Source organism: Lemur catta, chromosome 1 (genome assembly GCF_020740605.2).
Source record: "Lemur catta isolate mLemCat1 chromosome 1, mLemCat1.pri, whole genome shotgun sequence".
In the NCBI taxonomy this organism is placed as follows: Eukaryota; Metazoa; Chordata; class Mammalia; order Primates; family Lemuridae; genus Lemur; species Lemur catta.
This window is the reverse complement of record NC_059128.1, coordinates 145,994,056-146,011,847: the sequence shown is the minus strand read 5'-3', so window position 1 is coordinate 146,011,847 and position 17,792 is coordinate 145,994,056. Positions and strand designations below refer to the sequence as shown.

General features: G+C 43.6%; 1 protein-coding gene across 1 annotated transcript in view; it reads left to right on the top strand.

Annotated features, from left to right (window-relative positions):
- Window positions 1–17,792, top strand: part of STAC (SH3 and cysteine rich domain) — a 134,131-nt gene that overhangs the window by 36,810 nt on the left and 79,529 nt on the right. Inside the window, exon 2 of the mRNA XM_045555714.1 lies at window positions 17,408–17,684. Within this exon, the coding sequence (XP_045411670.1) occupies window positions 17,408–17,684 (277 nt within the window). The remainder of the gene's footprint in view (window positions 1–17,407; window positions 17,685–17,792) is intronic.

The following is a 17,792-nucleotide window of genomic DNA, read 5'->3' as shown; positions in this document are numbered from 1 at the left end:
AAGTTATATTTTAAATTTATTTAATAGGGAATATAATCCATTAGCATTTACTGTGTAGGGACCAAGGGAATACTTCCCCTTTGCCCTCTGAAGTTTCACTGAAAAATCAAATTACAAAAGGCAGATTAATAAGAGAAATAGCATTAAAATTTATTAGTGTGCACAAGTGAGAGTCACAGAGTGATTTCCCTACCACACAATGGGGTTCTGATGGTTGTATACTCTTCTTATTACAGGAAAAGGAGGTTGGAAACTATGGGTGATTTTACAGGGATAGTAAATGATGTTTAGGGGAATTCAATGGACTTGAAGAACATACAATGGCCTGGGACAAAGTCTGTTGGGACCTAAGAACAGACAATGGTTTGTGACAAAGTCTGTCCAGGTGTGTTGACAGATTTCAGTCTTTCTTCCTACACTATGAGTTCAGTTCATGAAAACTCAGGGGAAGGACCAGAAGTTAATTGTTTTCTTCTTTAGCAGGTCTAGACTTTAGGCAGGTAAAGAAACTTCAGGGAACAACGTCATCCTGTGCTCGGGGAGAGAAGAGGACTGAGAGACAGGTGTGGGGAAGGTCAGAAAAACCTTGAGGCTGCTTTTTCAGTCCAGCATGTCAAAGCACCGTATTTTGGGGTGTTGGCTTTGGAGTCCAATGACTGTCATATGTTTGATTTTACCTCTGTCATTTCATTTCCTTTTCTGGAGGTTTTCATACCCCTTGATAATTCTCTTATTTTCTTTTTAAATTATTTTTTGCTGTATGAACTTTTTTCCTGATAAATTGAAGACAATTCTATTTGTAAAATATATTGATGGCTAATTTAAAAGTTCTACTTAACACTTATTGCAACTATGTGCCTGTATTAGCATTGAGAATGGAGTAGCACATCCATTTCCTCTCCTATCTTAAATTAGAATAATAATAATAGGACCTACCTGATAGGGTGGCTGGGGGGATTAATGATACCTGTAAAGTCCTGTGAGCAATATCTGACACACAGAAGGACTCAAATGTTAGCTGAAACTGATACCACTGTTATGGTGGTCATCATGATATTTTTCTCCGTATAAAATCAGGAAATTACAAATATCTATCATTCCATACTGATAGAAATAAATAAGTTAATGAACAAACAAATAAGGATAATTCTGCAGTAAAATTCTAATCAATAAATATAGAAGGACTAATGGAAATGGAACACCACCATCAGGCAAACACCAGGTAATAAGTCTGCAGACAAGATTCACCGATGGGTATTGAAACTAGAGGGCAAATGTGTGATGAGAGCAGGATATTTGCAGTCCTGAAGTCTCCTAGTCACATGATACTCATTCATTACAAGGGTAAAAAGGTAACTTTATAGTGGAGCAACCTGGCAAATACCACTTTAACCCCACAACCAAAGTTAATCACCAGTGATGGGACACATTGACATCAGGTGCTGCCTGGTATGATGCACAGAGAAGAGCACATCACTTTTGTCCTATTCTTACCAAAAACACATAACCTCAATCTAATAATGAGAAAACATCAAACAAACCTAAACTGAAGGCCATTCAACAAAATGGCCATCAGTCTTCAGAAGGGTCAAGATTATGAGAGACAAAGAAAGGTTGAGGACCTGATGCAGTTTGGAGAAAACCAAAGAAACATAACTGTAAGTGCATGTGGAATCCTGGATTGGATCCTGGGCCAGAAAAAGGACATTAGTGGGACAGCTAATTCTAATAAGGCAAAATTATGCTAAGATCTATAGATGAGTTGATAGTTTTATATCAGTGTCCTGCTTGCAATCAAATTACTATGGTTATATAAGAAGTGAAGTAGAGGAAGCTGAATGAAAGGTGTGTGGGGACTCTAATTTGCAACTTTTCAGCATGACTAAAATTATTTTAAAACAAAATTTTTTTTTTTTTTTTTTTTTTTAGACAGAGTCTCGCTCTGTTGCCCGGGCTAGAGTGCCGTGGCGTCAGCCTAGCTCACAGCAACCTCAAACTCCTGGGCTTAAGCAATCCTCCTGCCTCAGCCTCCCGAGTAGCTGGGACTACAGGCATGCGCCACCATGCCAGGCTAATTTTTTTCTATATATGTTTTTAGCTGTCCATATAATTTCTTTCTATTTTTGGTAGAGACGGAGTCTCGCTGTTGCTCAGGCTGGTCTGGAACTCTTGAGCTCAAACAATCCACCCGCCTCGACCTCCAGAAGTGCTAGGATTACAGGCGTGAGCCACCGCGCCCGGCCCAAAATGTTTTTTTTTAAAGGAAATAAGTCATACGATTTACCACTGGGTTGCTCTTTTAAAGATAAGGGAATCCAGAGTCCTGCTGAATTTAAAAGTTCAGAATAATTCTCTAATGCGTAATAGCTAATGTTTAAAATCAGGCGATTTTTCCCCTCATTTGATATAATCTAACTCTGGGGTTTTTGTTAACTATTAGGAAGAAGCAATGTCTTCTTGTTCATTTAGCAAAGGAAACTGCCCTTATCTCTAGCTACACAGATTGTTAAAATCAGGGAAAGCACCTGAGGAGGCTCCAACCAGAGCTGGGATTGTACTTGCTGCTCTGATTCTCTAAGCAGACTTTAAAGCTACAAGCTGTTTAATAAAAAAACATTTATTAGACCGGCGCGGTGGCTCACGCCTGTAATCCTAGCACTCTGGGAGGCCGAGGCCGGTGGATTGTTTGAGCTCAGGAGTTCGAGACCAGCCTGAGCAAGAGCAAGACCCTGTCTCTACTAAAAATAGAAAGAATTATATGGACAGCTAAAAACATATATATATAGAAAAAGATTAGCCAGGCATGGTGGTACATGCCTGTGGTCCCAGCTACTTGGGAGGCTGAGGCAGGAGGATTGCTTGAGCCCAGGAGTCTGAGGTTGCTTGAGCTAGGCTGATGCTACGGCACTCTAGCCTGCGCAACAGAGTGAGACTCTGTCTCAAAAAAAAAAAAAAAAAAAAAAACCATTTACTAAGTTCTTGTAAATCTAACATGCAACTCTAGAGGTAGGTCCTGCAGTGGTTTGAAACTGAAAAGTCAAGGATTATACACGTTGTTGGAGAAATACAAAGTATTCAGCATATAAATTGACTTAATCTATTAAGTACTTTTTCAAGACATAAGTGAGTTTTTCTTGAGCTAATACAATACAGAATAGCAGAACCAGGCTGTGGGAAAAGTCTCTAGATGTGGACTCAAAAGCTTGGGTTCAAGTTCTGACCCCACTACTGATTTTAACGTAAAATTAGATAATGTATATGAAAATAAGTTCTTAAATAGAGATAGGGTAACCGGTTTATTAAGTGGGCGGAACTCAGCGGGGTGCCCTCAGCTATCAGCTTTCTGTTTCTCACAGCACACTCTTCTCACATGATTGCTTGCAATTCTGTTCATTGCCTCTTGACATTTTGGCAGATCTCATGGCTTTCATTGTTGGTCATAAGGACCTCATTTGCAGGTGTTAAAAGTCCAATCCACCAAAAGCAAAATGTAAGTCTAACAGCTAATTCGCTGCCCTTCCACTCATCCCCACCACCAACCTCCTCTTTGCCCCATCCTCCAGCTAAGGCCTAACCCCAGGGTTGAGAACCTGCATTGGGAAAATGAGCAGCGGTCTGTTCTTTCAGTCAGCCTCCACCTTGCTTTTTATTTCCACTTTTTCCACTTCTGAATTCATAAGATTATAAACAAGAGCTTAATTACGCCACACTCTGAGGTGTAATGAGCAGAGCAGATCTTTCCCCACGCTCCTAGGGTTAATGTGACTATACAGAGAAGACTATGAGCCTGTGAAACACCTCGGCCTTCTTCCACATTCCAATAAGCATCATCTGGAATGAACTGTTGCATGCAAAACCTTTGCAGGTCCTCCTACAACCAGCAATGCTACAGGCCACTACTGCCACATTCCCTCTGGACCAGCCTTGGACATAATTCCCAGAGAGCCCTGAGCTATTTACAGGCCTTGTTCTGCCTACCCACAGTGTCTATAGGCTGTCTGGCATGTTGTGCCTGCTCAAAATATGTAACGTGGGGTCATTTTTCTGGAATTCTCTGGGGGGTGCTACAGTAAGAAGTTCATCTGGTAGTCAAGTATACCTGGGCTTTAGAGTCAATTGCATCTGGATTCATTCTTTCAACCAATATTTATTGGGCATCTAATGTGTTTCAGGCTCTGAGATTCTGAGATACAGAAGTTAATAGAACAATGAAAATTCTCTGCCCTGGTGGAGACTACATTATAGCTTATAAGGCAGATAATCGAGAAAGAAATAAAGAAAGAAGGAAGGAAAGAAGGAAGAAAAGTAAGGAAGGAAGGAAGGAAGGAAGGAAGGAAGGAAGGAAGGAAGGAAGGAAGGAAGGAAGGAAGGAAGGAAGGAAGGAAGGGAGGGAGGGAGGGAGGGAGGGAGGAAGGAAGAAAGGAGTATGTAATATAAAGAAATCATATGCCTCCTGATGTGATGCACAAAGAGGGACACACCGTCACTTCTTGGCATTTCTGACCAAAAATATGTGTAACCTAAACCTAAATAGTGAAGAAATATCAGACAAGCCCACACTGAGGAACATTCTACAAGACAATTATTCTTTACTCTTTAAAAATGAAAATGTCACAAAAAAGCAAAGCTGAGACACTACTTCAAATTAAATAAGACTAAAAATACGTGAAAACTAAAAGCAATGCATAATCCTAGATTAGATCCTGAAGCAGATTTTTTAATGCTATGCAGTGTTATTGGCTCAATTCTCAGAATTTGAGTATGATTTGCATATTAGGTCATAGTACTGCATTAATGTTAATTTACTCTAGTGTATTTACATTAATACATCTTTATTCTTGAGAGATACAGACTGAAATATTTAGGGATAGAAGATCCTGATACCTGCAACTTATTCCCAAACAGTTCAGCAATGATAACAATAATAGCAATGACAACAACAATCACAATAATATCTGTATATCAGAGAGAACAATAAAAAGCAAATAGTGCAAAACCGTAATAATTGGTGAATCTGGGTAAAGAGTATATCAGCACTCATAAAACTATTCTTGCCAACTTTCTGTGGGTGCAGAAATCTTTGAAATAAAAAGTTAAAGAAATAAAATGAAATAGTAACAAGTGTTCTGAAGAGGAAATGGGGATAGAGCAGGGGATCAGGGAAAGTCTCCTGTGATATGACCTGGGAGACCTGAAGGAAGTGGGAAATGAGAATGCCATGGGAGAAGGGGAGCATCACGGGAAGGCATAACAGGAGCAAGGGCTCTGAAATGGCAGGTTTCCAGTGTGTTTGTGGAACAGCAGGGGGAACAGACGGACAGAGCAGAGTGAGTGGTGAAGGAGAAAGGTGAGAATGGTCAGAGGTCAGGTCAGGTAGGGCTTTGTAGGCCATAGACAGGACGTTAGGTTTTATTGTAATTGTGATGAGAAACTATGGTAAAGTTTTGAGCAGAGTATTAAGATGGTCTGACTTCCATCTTAAATAATCACTTTTGGCCACTTTGTGGAAAACACAGTGGAGCAAGAAAATAGAATATAGTTGATATATTCGATCAGGGAGACCTTGAGCAGGCAGGTGTCCGGGTGAGACAGGATGACAGATTGGACTGGGATGATGGTGGTGGAGGTAGTGTGAAGTGGGTGGATTCTGCACATATTTTGAAAGTCTCATTGACTAATGTATTGGCTAATAGCCTAGATGTGAAGTGTAAGGGAGAAATTGGAGTCAAGGATGATTCCAAGGCTTGAGGCCTGAAAAACTGGATAAAATGTCATGTCATTTACTGACTTAGAGTCTGTTAAATGAGGAAACAAGCTAGAGGACAACTTCCTGGGGCTCCTAAGGGCACAAGGGTCAGCAATTCAGAGGCCTTTCTCTGTAAGAATCCAACCACTCCATATGACCTTCCAAGTTCCCACCGTGACCCCACAGTCCCTGTGCTATCCCAGAGAACACATGAGGGGGAACCAGAGCAGAGAGAGATGCTCCCTATGACTGCCACGTTCCCACCATGCACCTAACCTGGCTTTATCCACCACCAGGAGAAGGCCTGGGAGTGGCAGAGAACATGTTGGAACCTGCTCAGAGCCTTCACAGCTCTCGCTAGCTTTGTCCATGAAGGCTGACATGTGTAGCCTAGAAGATGCTCCCTCCTCTTTCATGTCTTTGGGCCACTTCAGGGATATAACCTTGTTTGATTTGTTGAACTCACTCTTCTGTCTTGCCTGACCACCGCTTCAGCTCTTTAGCCTTGAATGTGAACCCCTTTCCCCTGCCTTTGGCTTCAGGCCTCAGAGTCAACAGGAACATTCTCATCTGTTTCCCTCTGCTCCAACCCCTCACACTGCACACTGGCCTAATACACTCATGTGCCCACCCTAGTTCCTTGAACCTTGACCCTGCCTAACCCCAGCTCTTGGAAGATAAGCCTGCGAGAATGCCGTAAAGGAAGAGACTGGAGGCCAAAACACAGGTGAAAATGGTTGGAGTTGGTATTGTTTGGAGAGGAGAAAGAAGTACAGGAAGCACTGTCAAGGGAAAGGAAATTGGCATCGGTTGCTGATGGAAAATAGGGTTCAAGATGATAAAAGGGAATATTTGAAGAGTCTTATAGGCCAGAATATTGTTCTAGGCCTGAAGACAGAAAGAATGATTCTTCTGTCATTTTCTCCCCACTAAATGCGGGGAATTCAAACATGTTAAGGCAGGCAATCCATTCATTCAATCACTCACTCAACATAGAATGCCTATTCCATGCCAAAACCTACACATGTATGGCAAAGATACAAAGATGAGAAGAGTCTTTGAGATGAGATGAGTTTTTGACCTCAGTGTATGGAATAAGAGCTGCAGAATGTTAGTGTTGGTGCTGTACTGCTGCAGGTTATGGTAGACCGATGATAGGCACGTGTAAGCAGAGGACATTGAGCCCTATGTGAAGAAGTCAGGGAAGGCTTGGTGTAGAGCACAGGCAGAGTATTGGAGCTGAGACTTGGATGATGAGCAGCAGGTCTCCAGGAATGTATGTGAGGAAACATGTCCCAGGTAATACAGCTTGGGTTTCCATTCTTATCACCCAGTGGAACACATGCGAGGCACGTTTGATGTGGAACAGTAGAAATGCTACAGAATGCCCTCGGTGCAGTTCTTTCTGACTGGAATTGATAGTGCTAGGAACAGAATATTCACCTCAACAGGCTTTTTTGAATACTGTATTAGTTTGCTAGAGCTGCCATCACAGAATACCACAGCCTGGGTGGCATAAACATCAGAGATTTATTTCCCCACAGTTCTGGAGGCTGGAAGTTAGGGATCAAGGTGCCTAGGCCTCTCTCTTTGCCTGGTAGACAGCCACTTCACTCTTCTCAGTATTCAGTGGAACAAAGTGCTGTATTTTTTAAAATTGGGATGGGCCCTTGAGGTACCATTTTCCCTTGCCAGGTGGCTTCTCGAAGTATTTCTTCTGAGCACATAGAGTTCTCTTTCCCAAGAGGAATCTTTGAATCTGAAGGTGACACAGTGGCCCTGTATTGTCACATTGGCATCCACATGCAGGAGGGAGGATAAAAAGAGCCGTTCTCCTCAATCTAGTGCTAACCAGTACTGTGAGAAGGCAGAATTATGAAGTGTCCCTTGAGTGCCAGCCACCTTGCCAGGAACTTTAGATGCCTTATCATATTTAATCCTCACAAAAAAAGCTGCAAGGGATGTGTTATTACCCCTATTTTGTAGATGGGAAAGTTGGGGCTCAGAGAAAAATAACTTTCCTGTGTTCACACTGTCAGGGACCAGCAGAGCTGGGAAGAGCAGAGGAGTCAGTCTGACCCCAAAGCCTGAAGCTCTCCCCTGCGTCCCATCCATGGGTATGAAAGGCTCCTCTGTCCCTGCATATGAGATAAGCCTTAAAACTTTTCTTCCCTGTTAAGCATCTCTGTGGACCTCGGGCATATCACTTAGTATCTTTCTGCCACATTTTCTTCATCTGTAAAATGGGGATGATATTTGCCTGCTGCACTCATAGGGCTGTTTCACGGAAAGGTATGTTAAATAAAAAATATGTGTGTGTGTATATATGTGTTTTTTCTTTGGTTGGGGCTTTGTGTGTGTGTTTGTGTGTTTGTTTTGCTGTAGCAAAACAAAAACCCCCTTTGCCACTGAACAAGATTTAACCAATGCCACCACTCTGGGCCTAAACAATATAGGTAAGAACTATTTTCAGGACAAGAGATAAAAGTCCCACAACATGTAGGGCTTTCAGAAAGGATGGTGATGGTGTCTAAAGAAATTGGTTGTCATGAATTTCTCTAGTGAAGAGGAATAGAGGAGAGGTAGCCAGGACCTCCATGGCACTACACTCTTCTTGTTCCAGCAACTGTGAACTTGGGAGCCACACAGAATCTTCTTTGGAGGAAATATGTCAGCTAGCCTGAGTGCACAGAGGGAGAGCTTGCCAATTTTCCTTCCCAGTGTGTCTCCCTGATGCTACTCTCTCCCTTTTATTGCAGCCAGATTCTACCCCAATGTAATCAGCACACACTGTTTTCATCAAGACTAACATCTGCCTTATGGAGAGTGTGCAGTGGGTCACTGTGGATTACCATACTGTTCACACTGTCTGGCTTGCTGCCATCAGTACCTGGAACACCCCCACCCACACGCACTCGCACACACTTCCTCATTGGCTGCTGTTTCCCACTCTCACCAGCACACAGGGTACCAGTCAGGCCAGGATTTTCAGTAAAGTTTACTGGACAACTGTGTTTGCAGCCCTGTTGTAAGCTCTGCCTGACTCCTGTGGAGACCCTCTGTGCTGGCTCATGGCATGTTCACTCCTGCTTCCACATCTACGTCTCCAGTCTGGCTGTGTTCAGTCAGTCCATCGGTCTGTCGGCCAGTCATTTAATGAATGTATAGTGAGACTAAAAACTTGGACTCTGAAGTCAAACTTCTCCTTGGTTCTAATCTCAACTCCACTACACTTATTGGGTATATTTGGGCACATTACTTAACTTCTCTCTGCTACCATCTCCTTATCCATAAAATGGGGATAGTAATAGCATCTACCTCATAGGGTTCTCAAGAAGATCAAAAGATAAGCCATATAAAATCCTTAGAATGGAGTCTAGTGTATAGTAAGAGTTGAATAATTATTTGCCAGCATAATTAGTATCATTACTGTGTGCCAGGCACTGTGCTGCCTGTTGGAAGTAGCCTCGTGGTCTGCAGGGAGGCCCAAGAGCAGAAGACAGGAAGGGCAGTGACACACTTCCATGCTGCACCCTGGGAGTCACACAGGAGAGGGTGTCCAGAGCCACCTGCAGGAGGGCCAGGTGAGACTCCACAGGGAAGCTTAGCAGTCAAGGAGAAGGAGGCATGTCCCAGATACATTGAATGAGAGTGTATCAAACTTCCCAGGCAGAACAAACAAAGGCACTGAAGGCTTATGCATCATTAAAAACCTGGGGCCTGCTTTGAGTGCGTCTGTGTGCCTGGGGTGCAGGAGGGGGTAACCAGAAATAATGCTGGACAAGTGGACGGCCTGCATCCATCAGGAAGGGTCTTGTATCCCACAGAAAGGAGCCTGTCCTTCTGGGAAATAACCTAGACATGAGGGAGGCCATTGAAGCACTTAAACAGTAGAATTATATGTTTTAAAGTCGATTCATCCTTCAAGGTTTGAAAGAATGTCTCTGACAATTCTTGCCTCCATTGATAGCTCCCTTTTCTGACATGTTAGAGTAGACAGTGATCAAAACACTCTACTTTTCACTTGATAATATAAATATAGGGTCGCATGTCACCCTCAGATAGTTTTAACCATTGCTACTTATCTCCAGAATTAGATATTAGACGTCCTAAAAGTAGAGACTGTTCAAAGTCTTTTGTATTCCCTCACTGTGCTGAATTCCCAGAGCTGCGAGGGAACTTTGCAGCCACTGAGCTCATCCTCTCCATTTCCCAGTGGAACCCAGGCCAAGGAGCTCAAGGGACTTGCCCGAGACCATACAGCTCACTGGTGGCAGAGCATGCAATATATTCAATAACTGTCACTTTACCAATATATTCATTAACAACTGGTTTTTGCAGCTGGCTGTGACGGAATCAGGCAGAGGTAAGAAGAATATTTCTTACTTTGAAGTCATCATCCAAACTGAAGCAAACTGAGACCTGAGATGTATTGTGCTTGCCGTAATAGAAATCAGGCTATGGAAGGGCGAAACTGTTGGTGAGAGAGTTAGTCCTCACCAGTGGCACTACATTTCTCACGCCCCCCAGTGCTCACTCCGTGCACTGAGCCATGGGTAAAATGTTAGGGGTGAGTGTGGAAAGCGCTCTGACCCACACAGCGTCAGGCAAACTTGGAATAGATGGAGTGGATCCGCGTGGCTGCCGCACGGTGAAGGGAGCTGGGATTCAGGGCAATGCACGAGGGCCGTTAGGCTGCAGCATGGCAAATAACCTATTTCCTCAAGTCTTAGATGTCATCAATTGGCTTAATAATATCTTTTCAGAAAAAAAATAGAAAATAATGAGTATTTCCATTGAAAACGTAACTCTATTTTAGAAAAGTTAAAACGTGAGAAAGAAAAAAAAATGTTCGTTTTAAAATTAAAGGTATAGATCACATATGAGTATCAAGGATGAGCCATTTGCTTGTCAGAGGTTCTCTGATGATCTCATTTCAATGCGGAAGTAAAAGCGAGTGCATTATTGACGCAGTCTTACATAGCCATGGAAATGTCTGCATAGACGCAGCTGACTTTATGGTTAATGTCAACAGGCAGGAAACTGAGTTGTCGTGGTGACTGTGCCTCCTGATTTACTGCCTGTGTGGGCAGAGATGCGTGTGCACAAAACCACCCCTTTTCCGTCCTGCGGACTTGAGATCCTGGCAGAAACGATCGGGCGCACGCTGGTTAATTAACTTGATGTGCCGCCGCAGAGCAGACTGGTAAATCAATACGCCTGCTATTACAGTCACCTTCAGGCTGCAATTCTCTGTTTCAGTGCTCTCGTGACGCCCAGTTTCTGCATTCCCTGACTAATTGCCATGGAAGTGTTGCTCAACCTGGCAACCACACAGATGATTGCTGAAATTCCAGCTGGCACCAGGAAGATGAAATACCCTGAGCAGAGCAATTTTACTAAGAGGAGGTCAAGGGTGGGATACCTGCTCATGAATGTCAGTTTGGCTTAAGGGGCTTACTAGCCATTTAACTTTGGGTAAGTTGCCAGGTGTCTGTTTTCTCCTCTGTAAAATGAGGTAATAACCTGAAATGGAGCCTCCGTGCCGCCCTAGCATCCTACCACGGTGCACTGCTCTAGTCCATTCACTCTCCTACCTCTGAAATGGCGATTCCACGTCTCTCGCACTATTTCCAACATCTGCTCCCTCCTCCTCCCGCGGCTAGAAGTTAAATGGCTAATAAGTTGCAGAAGGAAGCTCCACACATGGGTGATCAGTCAGCATATGGTGACTTCAGCTAGTCTCCTGGCTTTAAGTACCATCTATATGCTAATGACTCCCAAGGTATTACTCCAGCTTGGACCTCTCCCCTGAACCCCAAAATAATCTACACAGCTGCCTACTTGGTAGCTCCACTTGAATTCCAAATAAGCATTTCAAACGTAACTTATCCCAAACTCAGCTCTTGGTCGCCACCTCACCCCTCATGCTAACATGCTGCTTCCTCTGTGTTCTTCCTCTCAGTAAATGGCACCTCCATTCACCCCACTGCTCTCGCCAAGAACCTTAAAATCATTCGTACTCCACATCCAATCCCTCAACAAGTCCCATTGGTCCTACCTTCAAAATGTACCCCAGAGTCAACCACATCTTACCATAACTATACAAGGCCAAACTTAAATTACTTCTCATCAGAATTATTTATTGCAAGAGTTTCCCAACTGGTCTCCCTGCTTCCATCTTGCCCTCCTACAGTCTGTTTTCCGCACGGAAGTTAGAGTGACCATTTTAAGTAAAAGTCAGACCCTGTCACTTCCCTGGTCAAAACCATCACCTTTAGGATAAATTCCAAAGCCCTTGCCATGACCTGCAGGGCCTAGCAGGACGCTGTCGTTGGCGTCTCTGCCCTTTCTCTCTCCCGTCATTCTTATCCAGACACTGACCCCCTGGTGCTTTGCAAGTGCACTGCCCTTGCTGTCTTGCTGGGGCCTTAGTCCTTGGCTTTCCCGCTGCCCAGAACGCTCTTCTCCAGTGCAGTTAACACACTCCCTACTTCCTTCGTGTCTCCGCTCCATGGTCACCTGTCAGAGAAGCCTTCCTTGTCACTTTCTAAGGCCTGGCTCTGCCTTTATTTTCCTTCATAGCTCCTGTCTCTATCCAAATTTATATTATATACCTCTTTGATTATTTGTTTATTTTCTATCTCCAGCCCCTAGACCTTAAAATCTTAAGGGAAAGGACTTTATCCTTTCCCAAAAATCAAGGACTATGCCTGGCTCATAGTACTACCGCAATGAATATTTACTAAATGAATTATTTAATGAATGAATGATCCTCTTATAAGTTTGCTAGAATGATTACATGAAGTAAAGTATAGAGAGTAGTTTCTAGCACATGGTAAGGTACCCAAGAACATCTCTTCCTTTTACCGTTATTATATAAATAAAATGGAGTTAACCCATGGCAGTGGTGCATGGAAGCTAAGCATTTTGTGAATTCTGTGATTACGAGGGTTTGCTTCTGTTTCTGCATTGCATATATTCCCATCTGGCCTTTGCTCTTTTAGGGTAATTGGAGAAAACATATTCCTTTGGGTTCATGTCTAGGACTTTATTTAACATGTAGATATTTCTTTTAAGCCGTCCACTTGAATAAGAAATGTCACATTGGCTTCCAAAGCAAAGTCTCCAGTTTTAGAGGCAGTCAGGCTCCAACTGCCTGACACAACTTACAGCCACATCTTACAGGGCGAGGAAAATGCTGCAGATTTCCTAGCACCACACTGAAACATCACACATCAACTTCCAGGGCACACAGAACACCACATATGACAAAGAGTTTGAAAGAAGTTGTACAGCATGTGAGCACAGGTGGGAGACAAGACTGGAAATGTGTAGGCATCACCCAATCACTTTCCCTGTCCTGGCCTCCCACTTCCCACCCTCACTGACCACCGGAAGTTGTTTCATCCCCATGGGGCTGAAGGACAACTCTCCTCCACCCCCCACCAAACCCCTAAAGCTTCACTGGCAGTGGAAAGAGCATGGGGATGGGAGGAAAGCAGATTTCATTGTAAGCCCTTGTCTTGATTCACATAAGCTGTGTGACCCTAGGCAAGTTGCTCACCCTCCCTCAGGCTCCATTTCTCCAGGAATAAAATAGCATCTTCATGAATAGTTGGGACGATTATGAGGGGTCACCTGATGAAGCCCTTAGTCCAGCTCCACACTCCCTGCTGCCCCTCCCCTGCCCCCAGCATCCTCCACCTTTTGCACCCTGAAGAGTTCTTGGGGAGTTCCCCATACATCATCCTCTGTGGCCCTCACAATAGTGCCTTGGTATAATCAGGAAGGGGGTTATTATTCTATTTTTGAGACATGGGTAGCCAATTTATTGAACCATGTAAATTCAGTGAGGAGCAAACAGAAAATGATTTTATTTTCCCTATTTAATGTTGTTTGCTTTAACATACCTTCCTCTCCCCTGATTGTACATCCCATGACAAAATCTTGGCAGATTCCTTAACTTCCTGGTTACTTTAATGTAATAAAAGTTTGTCTAAAGTAAAACTCTAGTTTTGTCTCCTATTTAAGCCTCCCTTCCTCCAGCCCCTGTCCAGTTTACAGCCTGAAGTACTTGAAGTGAAGAGGGTCTGTTCTTCCCCTTTGCTGCTTCCAGGTCCTCCCCTCAGTGTGGCTCAATCTCAGTGAATGTTTCATAGCCCCTCACCCCACTTAGCTTTTTCAGAGATAGAGGGGCCTTTTCACAATCAATGCTATGCTTCCAAAGACTCAGAACCTGCTCCCCTTTATCAGTAGGGATATGATAGGTTGTGCCGCAGTAACAAGCAATTCCACAATAACTCACAATAACACAATAACTCCTTATCCCCCCTTCTTTAGCAGCTTTGAGCTATAGGGTAGAAGGAAAGAAAATAGAGTCCTAGCTGGCCCACTGTTTCTGACCTTTCTGTGTAGCTTGTTGCTGCTTCCCAGGCTAGCACTTTCTGGCTGAGGAAGCCCCATCGGTGGCCATAGTGGGTTTTTTTCTAGAGGTCCCTACAGGTTCTCCCCGCTGAACAGCTCCCTGAAGTGGAGAGCTGGCTTCAAACAACCACACCTAACCTCAGATGGGCAAAGAAGTACAATCCCACCACATGCAGGAGGGTGGGGAGAACAGTATTGCATCAGTGATCTATTGCTGTGTACTCACAACAGACACATGATTTAATGGCTTAAAACACCAGTCATCTCTTGAGTTGATGAGTGTGTGAGCTGACAATTTGAGCAGGACTCAGCTGGACAGTTCTTCTGGGCTCATCTGGACTCCCTTGTGCCTGCAGGGCAGCAAGGTGGCTCTGCTTCTGGGATCTCCCTGGAGTAATGTGGAATTGATTAGACCACATGTCTCTCATAATCCCTCAAGCTACCTTAGGTAGCTTGTTCCTATGGCAGTTTGGCAGGTTTCCCAAGGGAGGGCAGAAACATGCAGGGATCTTGAGGCCTGGGCTTGGAACTGCCTTAAAATTGCTTCTGCTGCCTTCTGTTGGTCAAATTCCCCAAACCAACTAGATTCAAGGAGTGAGAGAACAGACTTCACTTTTGATGGGAGGAGCTACAAAGTCACATTGCAAAATGGCAAGGAGAAGGAGAAGGGGAGAGAATGTGGCCTTTCTGTAATCCACACCAAGCACTAATGGCCACCGTATCTTCCTGGACTTCTGAGGTAGAAGTTGGGAGGTTGAGGCAGAGGCAACTGGGCTTGTCAAGGTGACATCCACTTGTCTTATATATTGTGTAGGGGACTCTGAGCACACTTGATGGAGGCCCTTTTTAGAATAGAGTACTGAGCACCCTTTTCTTTTTTTATTATTTTTCATTGACATATAATAATTGTACATATTTATGGGGTACAGAGTGATGTTTTAATACATATATTAATAATATATAGTGATCAGATCAAGGTAATTATCACATCCATCATCTCAAGCATGTATTTCTTTGTGGTGGGAACAGTCAATATCCTCCTTCTAGCTATTTGAAACTATATAGTATATTATTGTTAATCATAGTCATCCTACAGTGGTATAGAACTCTAGAACTTATTCTTCCTGTCTAGCTATGATTTTAACCTTCCCCCTACCATTCCAAGCCTCTAGTGTCCTCTGTTCTACTTTTTACTTCCATGAGATCATCTTTGTTTAGTTTCCATATATGAGTGAGAACATGTGGTGTTTAACTGTTCCTGGCTTATTTCACTTAACATAATGTCCTCCAGTTCCATCCTTGTTGCCACAAATGGCAGGATTTCATTCCTTTTGATGATTAATAGTAATCCATTGTGTATATATACCATGTTTTCTTTACCCATTCATCTGTTGTTGGACACCTATGTTGATTCCATATCCTGGCAATTGTATATACTGCCGCAGTAGACATGGGGGTGCAGATGTGTCTTTGACATACTGATTCCCTTTCCTTCGGATAAATGCCCAGTAGTGGGATTGCTGGACCTTATAGTAGTTCTATTTACAGATTTTTGAGGAACCTCCATACTGTTATGCATAGTGGCTATACTAAATTTACATTCCCATCAACAGTGTATAAGAGTTACCTTTTGTCCACATCCTTACCAGCTTTTGCTAGTTTTTGTCTTTTTGATAATAGCCATCCTACCTGAAGTGAGAGGATACTTCACTATGGTTTTGATTTGCATTTCCCAGATGATTAGTGATGTCCAGCATTTTTTCATATATATGTTAACCATTCGTATGTCTTCTTTTGAGAAATGTTTGTTCAGATTACTTGCCTGTTTTTTAATCAGATTTGGGGGTGGTTTTTGTTGTTGCTATTGTTTTTGCTATTGAGATGTTTGAGTTCCTTATATATTCTGGATATTAGTACCCTGTTGGATGAATATTTTGCAAATATTTACTCTCATTCTGTAGGCTGTCTTTTCACTCTGTTGATTACTTTCTTTGTTATGAAGAAGTTTTTTGGTTTGATATCTGAGCACATTTTTGCCTGCCATAGATGTTAATTCTAGGCAATAAAAAGAACTATTAAGGAAACCACCTTAAAGGTGAAATGACTTGTTGCAGGTCATGCAACTAGTAAGTAGGTGGTCCATTTCTTTTATCTGAGCAGAGAAATAGCTAGGTACTAAGGGATGGTAATGAAAACCAACAGTAGCTAGGAGAGACTTTTAAAAGACCACTGTGGCTGGGGGGACAGAACAAGGTGGATGGTGGTGCCAGCTGTCATTGGGGTTCAGAATCTGCCAATTTCTGGAACCCACAACAAGGAGTTTTTCTTTAAATATAAGAACAAAGGAAACTTCTTGAGAGATTTTAAACAAGAAGGCTCATCTGCTCACATCTGTGTTTCCAAAAAATCCTTCTAGCTTCAATGAGAAGACTAGATTAGAGGGGCAGACCAGACTCAAACCCAAACCTTTCAGAAGCTAGTGCTTTTCCACACCCATTTTGGTGCCTCTTCCTAAGTCCCAAAGGAAAAGGAGAAATGGTCTAGTTTGTCATGGCCAAAATCAAGCGGCAGGGCAGCAGGAAGAGCCGAGAAAGTCAAAAGGATAATTCAACACTGTGTCCTTCACACACACACACACACACACACACACACACACACACACACAGAGGTTACTTATCCATATGCTTCAGACCAAAGCAGACTTGAGAGTTTCTGGTTTGTGTTCTGTGGATAGTTGTGCCAGATTGATTTCAAATCAGCCAATGGGCTCTTCTGCTTTGCTGTGTGCAGAGACAAGTGGCTGCTAAGTGATCACAAGAGAGAAAGGCCAGCATTACACACTCAGCCTTTGAGCCCATGAGTTCACGCACTTACTATTTCCAATGATTCAAATTCAAAAGGCAAGTGATGTCAAAACCCAGCATGGTGGGACATGTTGACAGCACACTGGTGGGACCTGAAGGAGGGAGGGGAAGAGGAGCAGGGGCAGAAGCAAAGGCACAATGGGACCACTTTCTGCTATCTGGCTTGGTGGCAGGGGCGGGTTGGAGCTGCTGAGTTCCCTCATCACTAGGCACTGCCATCATCCCACCCATACAGGGACATACATGTGCCTCCTTGGGGTGGAGGGTGTCCATGGGAACTGTGCAGTGCATGGAGCAGACCTCACCCCCACAGCCTGGGTCTGTGTGATCCATCAATCGTAAGAGAGACTGTTTTGTCATTATATTACAGCTCCAGAAACTAAAACGATCACTTTCTTTCAAGACCAAGAGTTTACGGAGCAAGAGTGCTGACAACTTCTTCCAGCGCACCAACAGTGACGACGTGAAGCTGCAAGCAGACATGCTGGCTGAGGTCAGCCCCAGCTCCAGCCCACTCCCTGTGCCGGGAAGCCTGACATCCACGCCCGCCAGGGCTGGCCTACACCCAGGCAGCAAGGCCCATGCCTTTCAGGAACACATCTTTAAGAAGCCCACTTTCTGTGATGTCTGCAACCACATGATAGTGGGTAAGGCCTCCCCTACCCCCTCCTCCAGATCCCAGCGCCCCTGGAAAGCTGAGTGAGAGTGGTGTACCACGGGTCCAGGTTCCCACAGCAGACTCTGGGCCTCAGAGA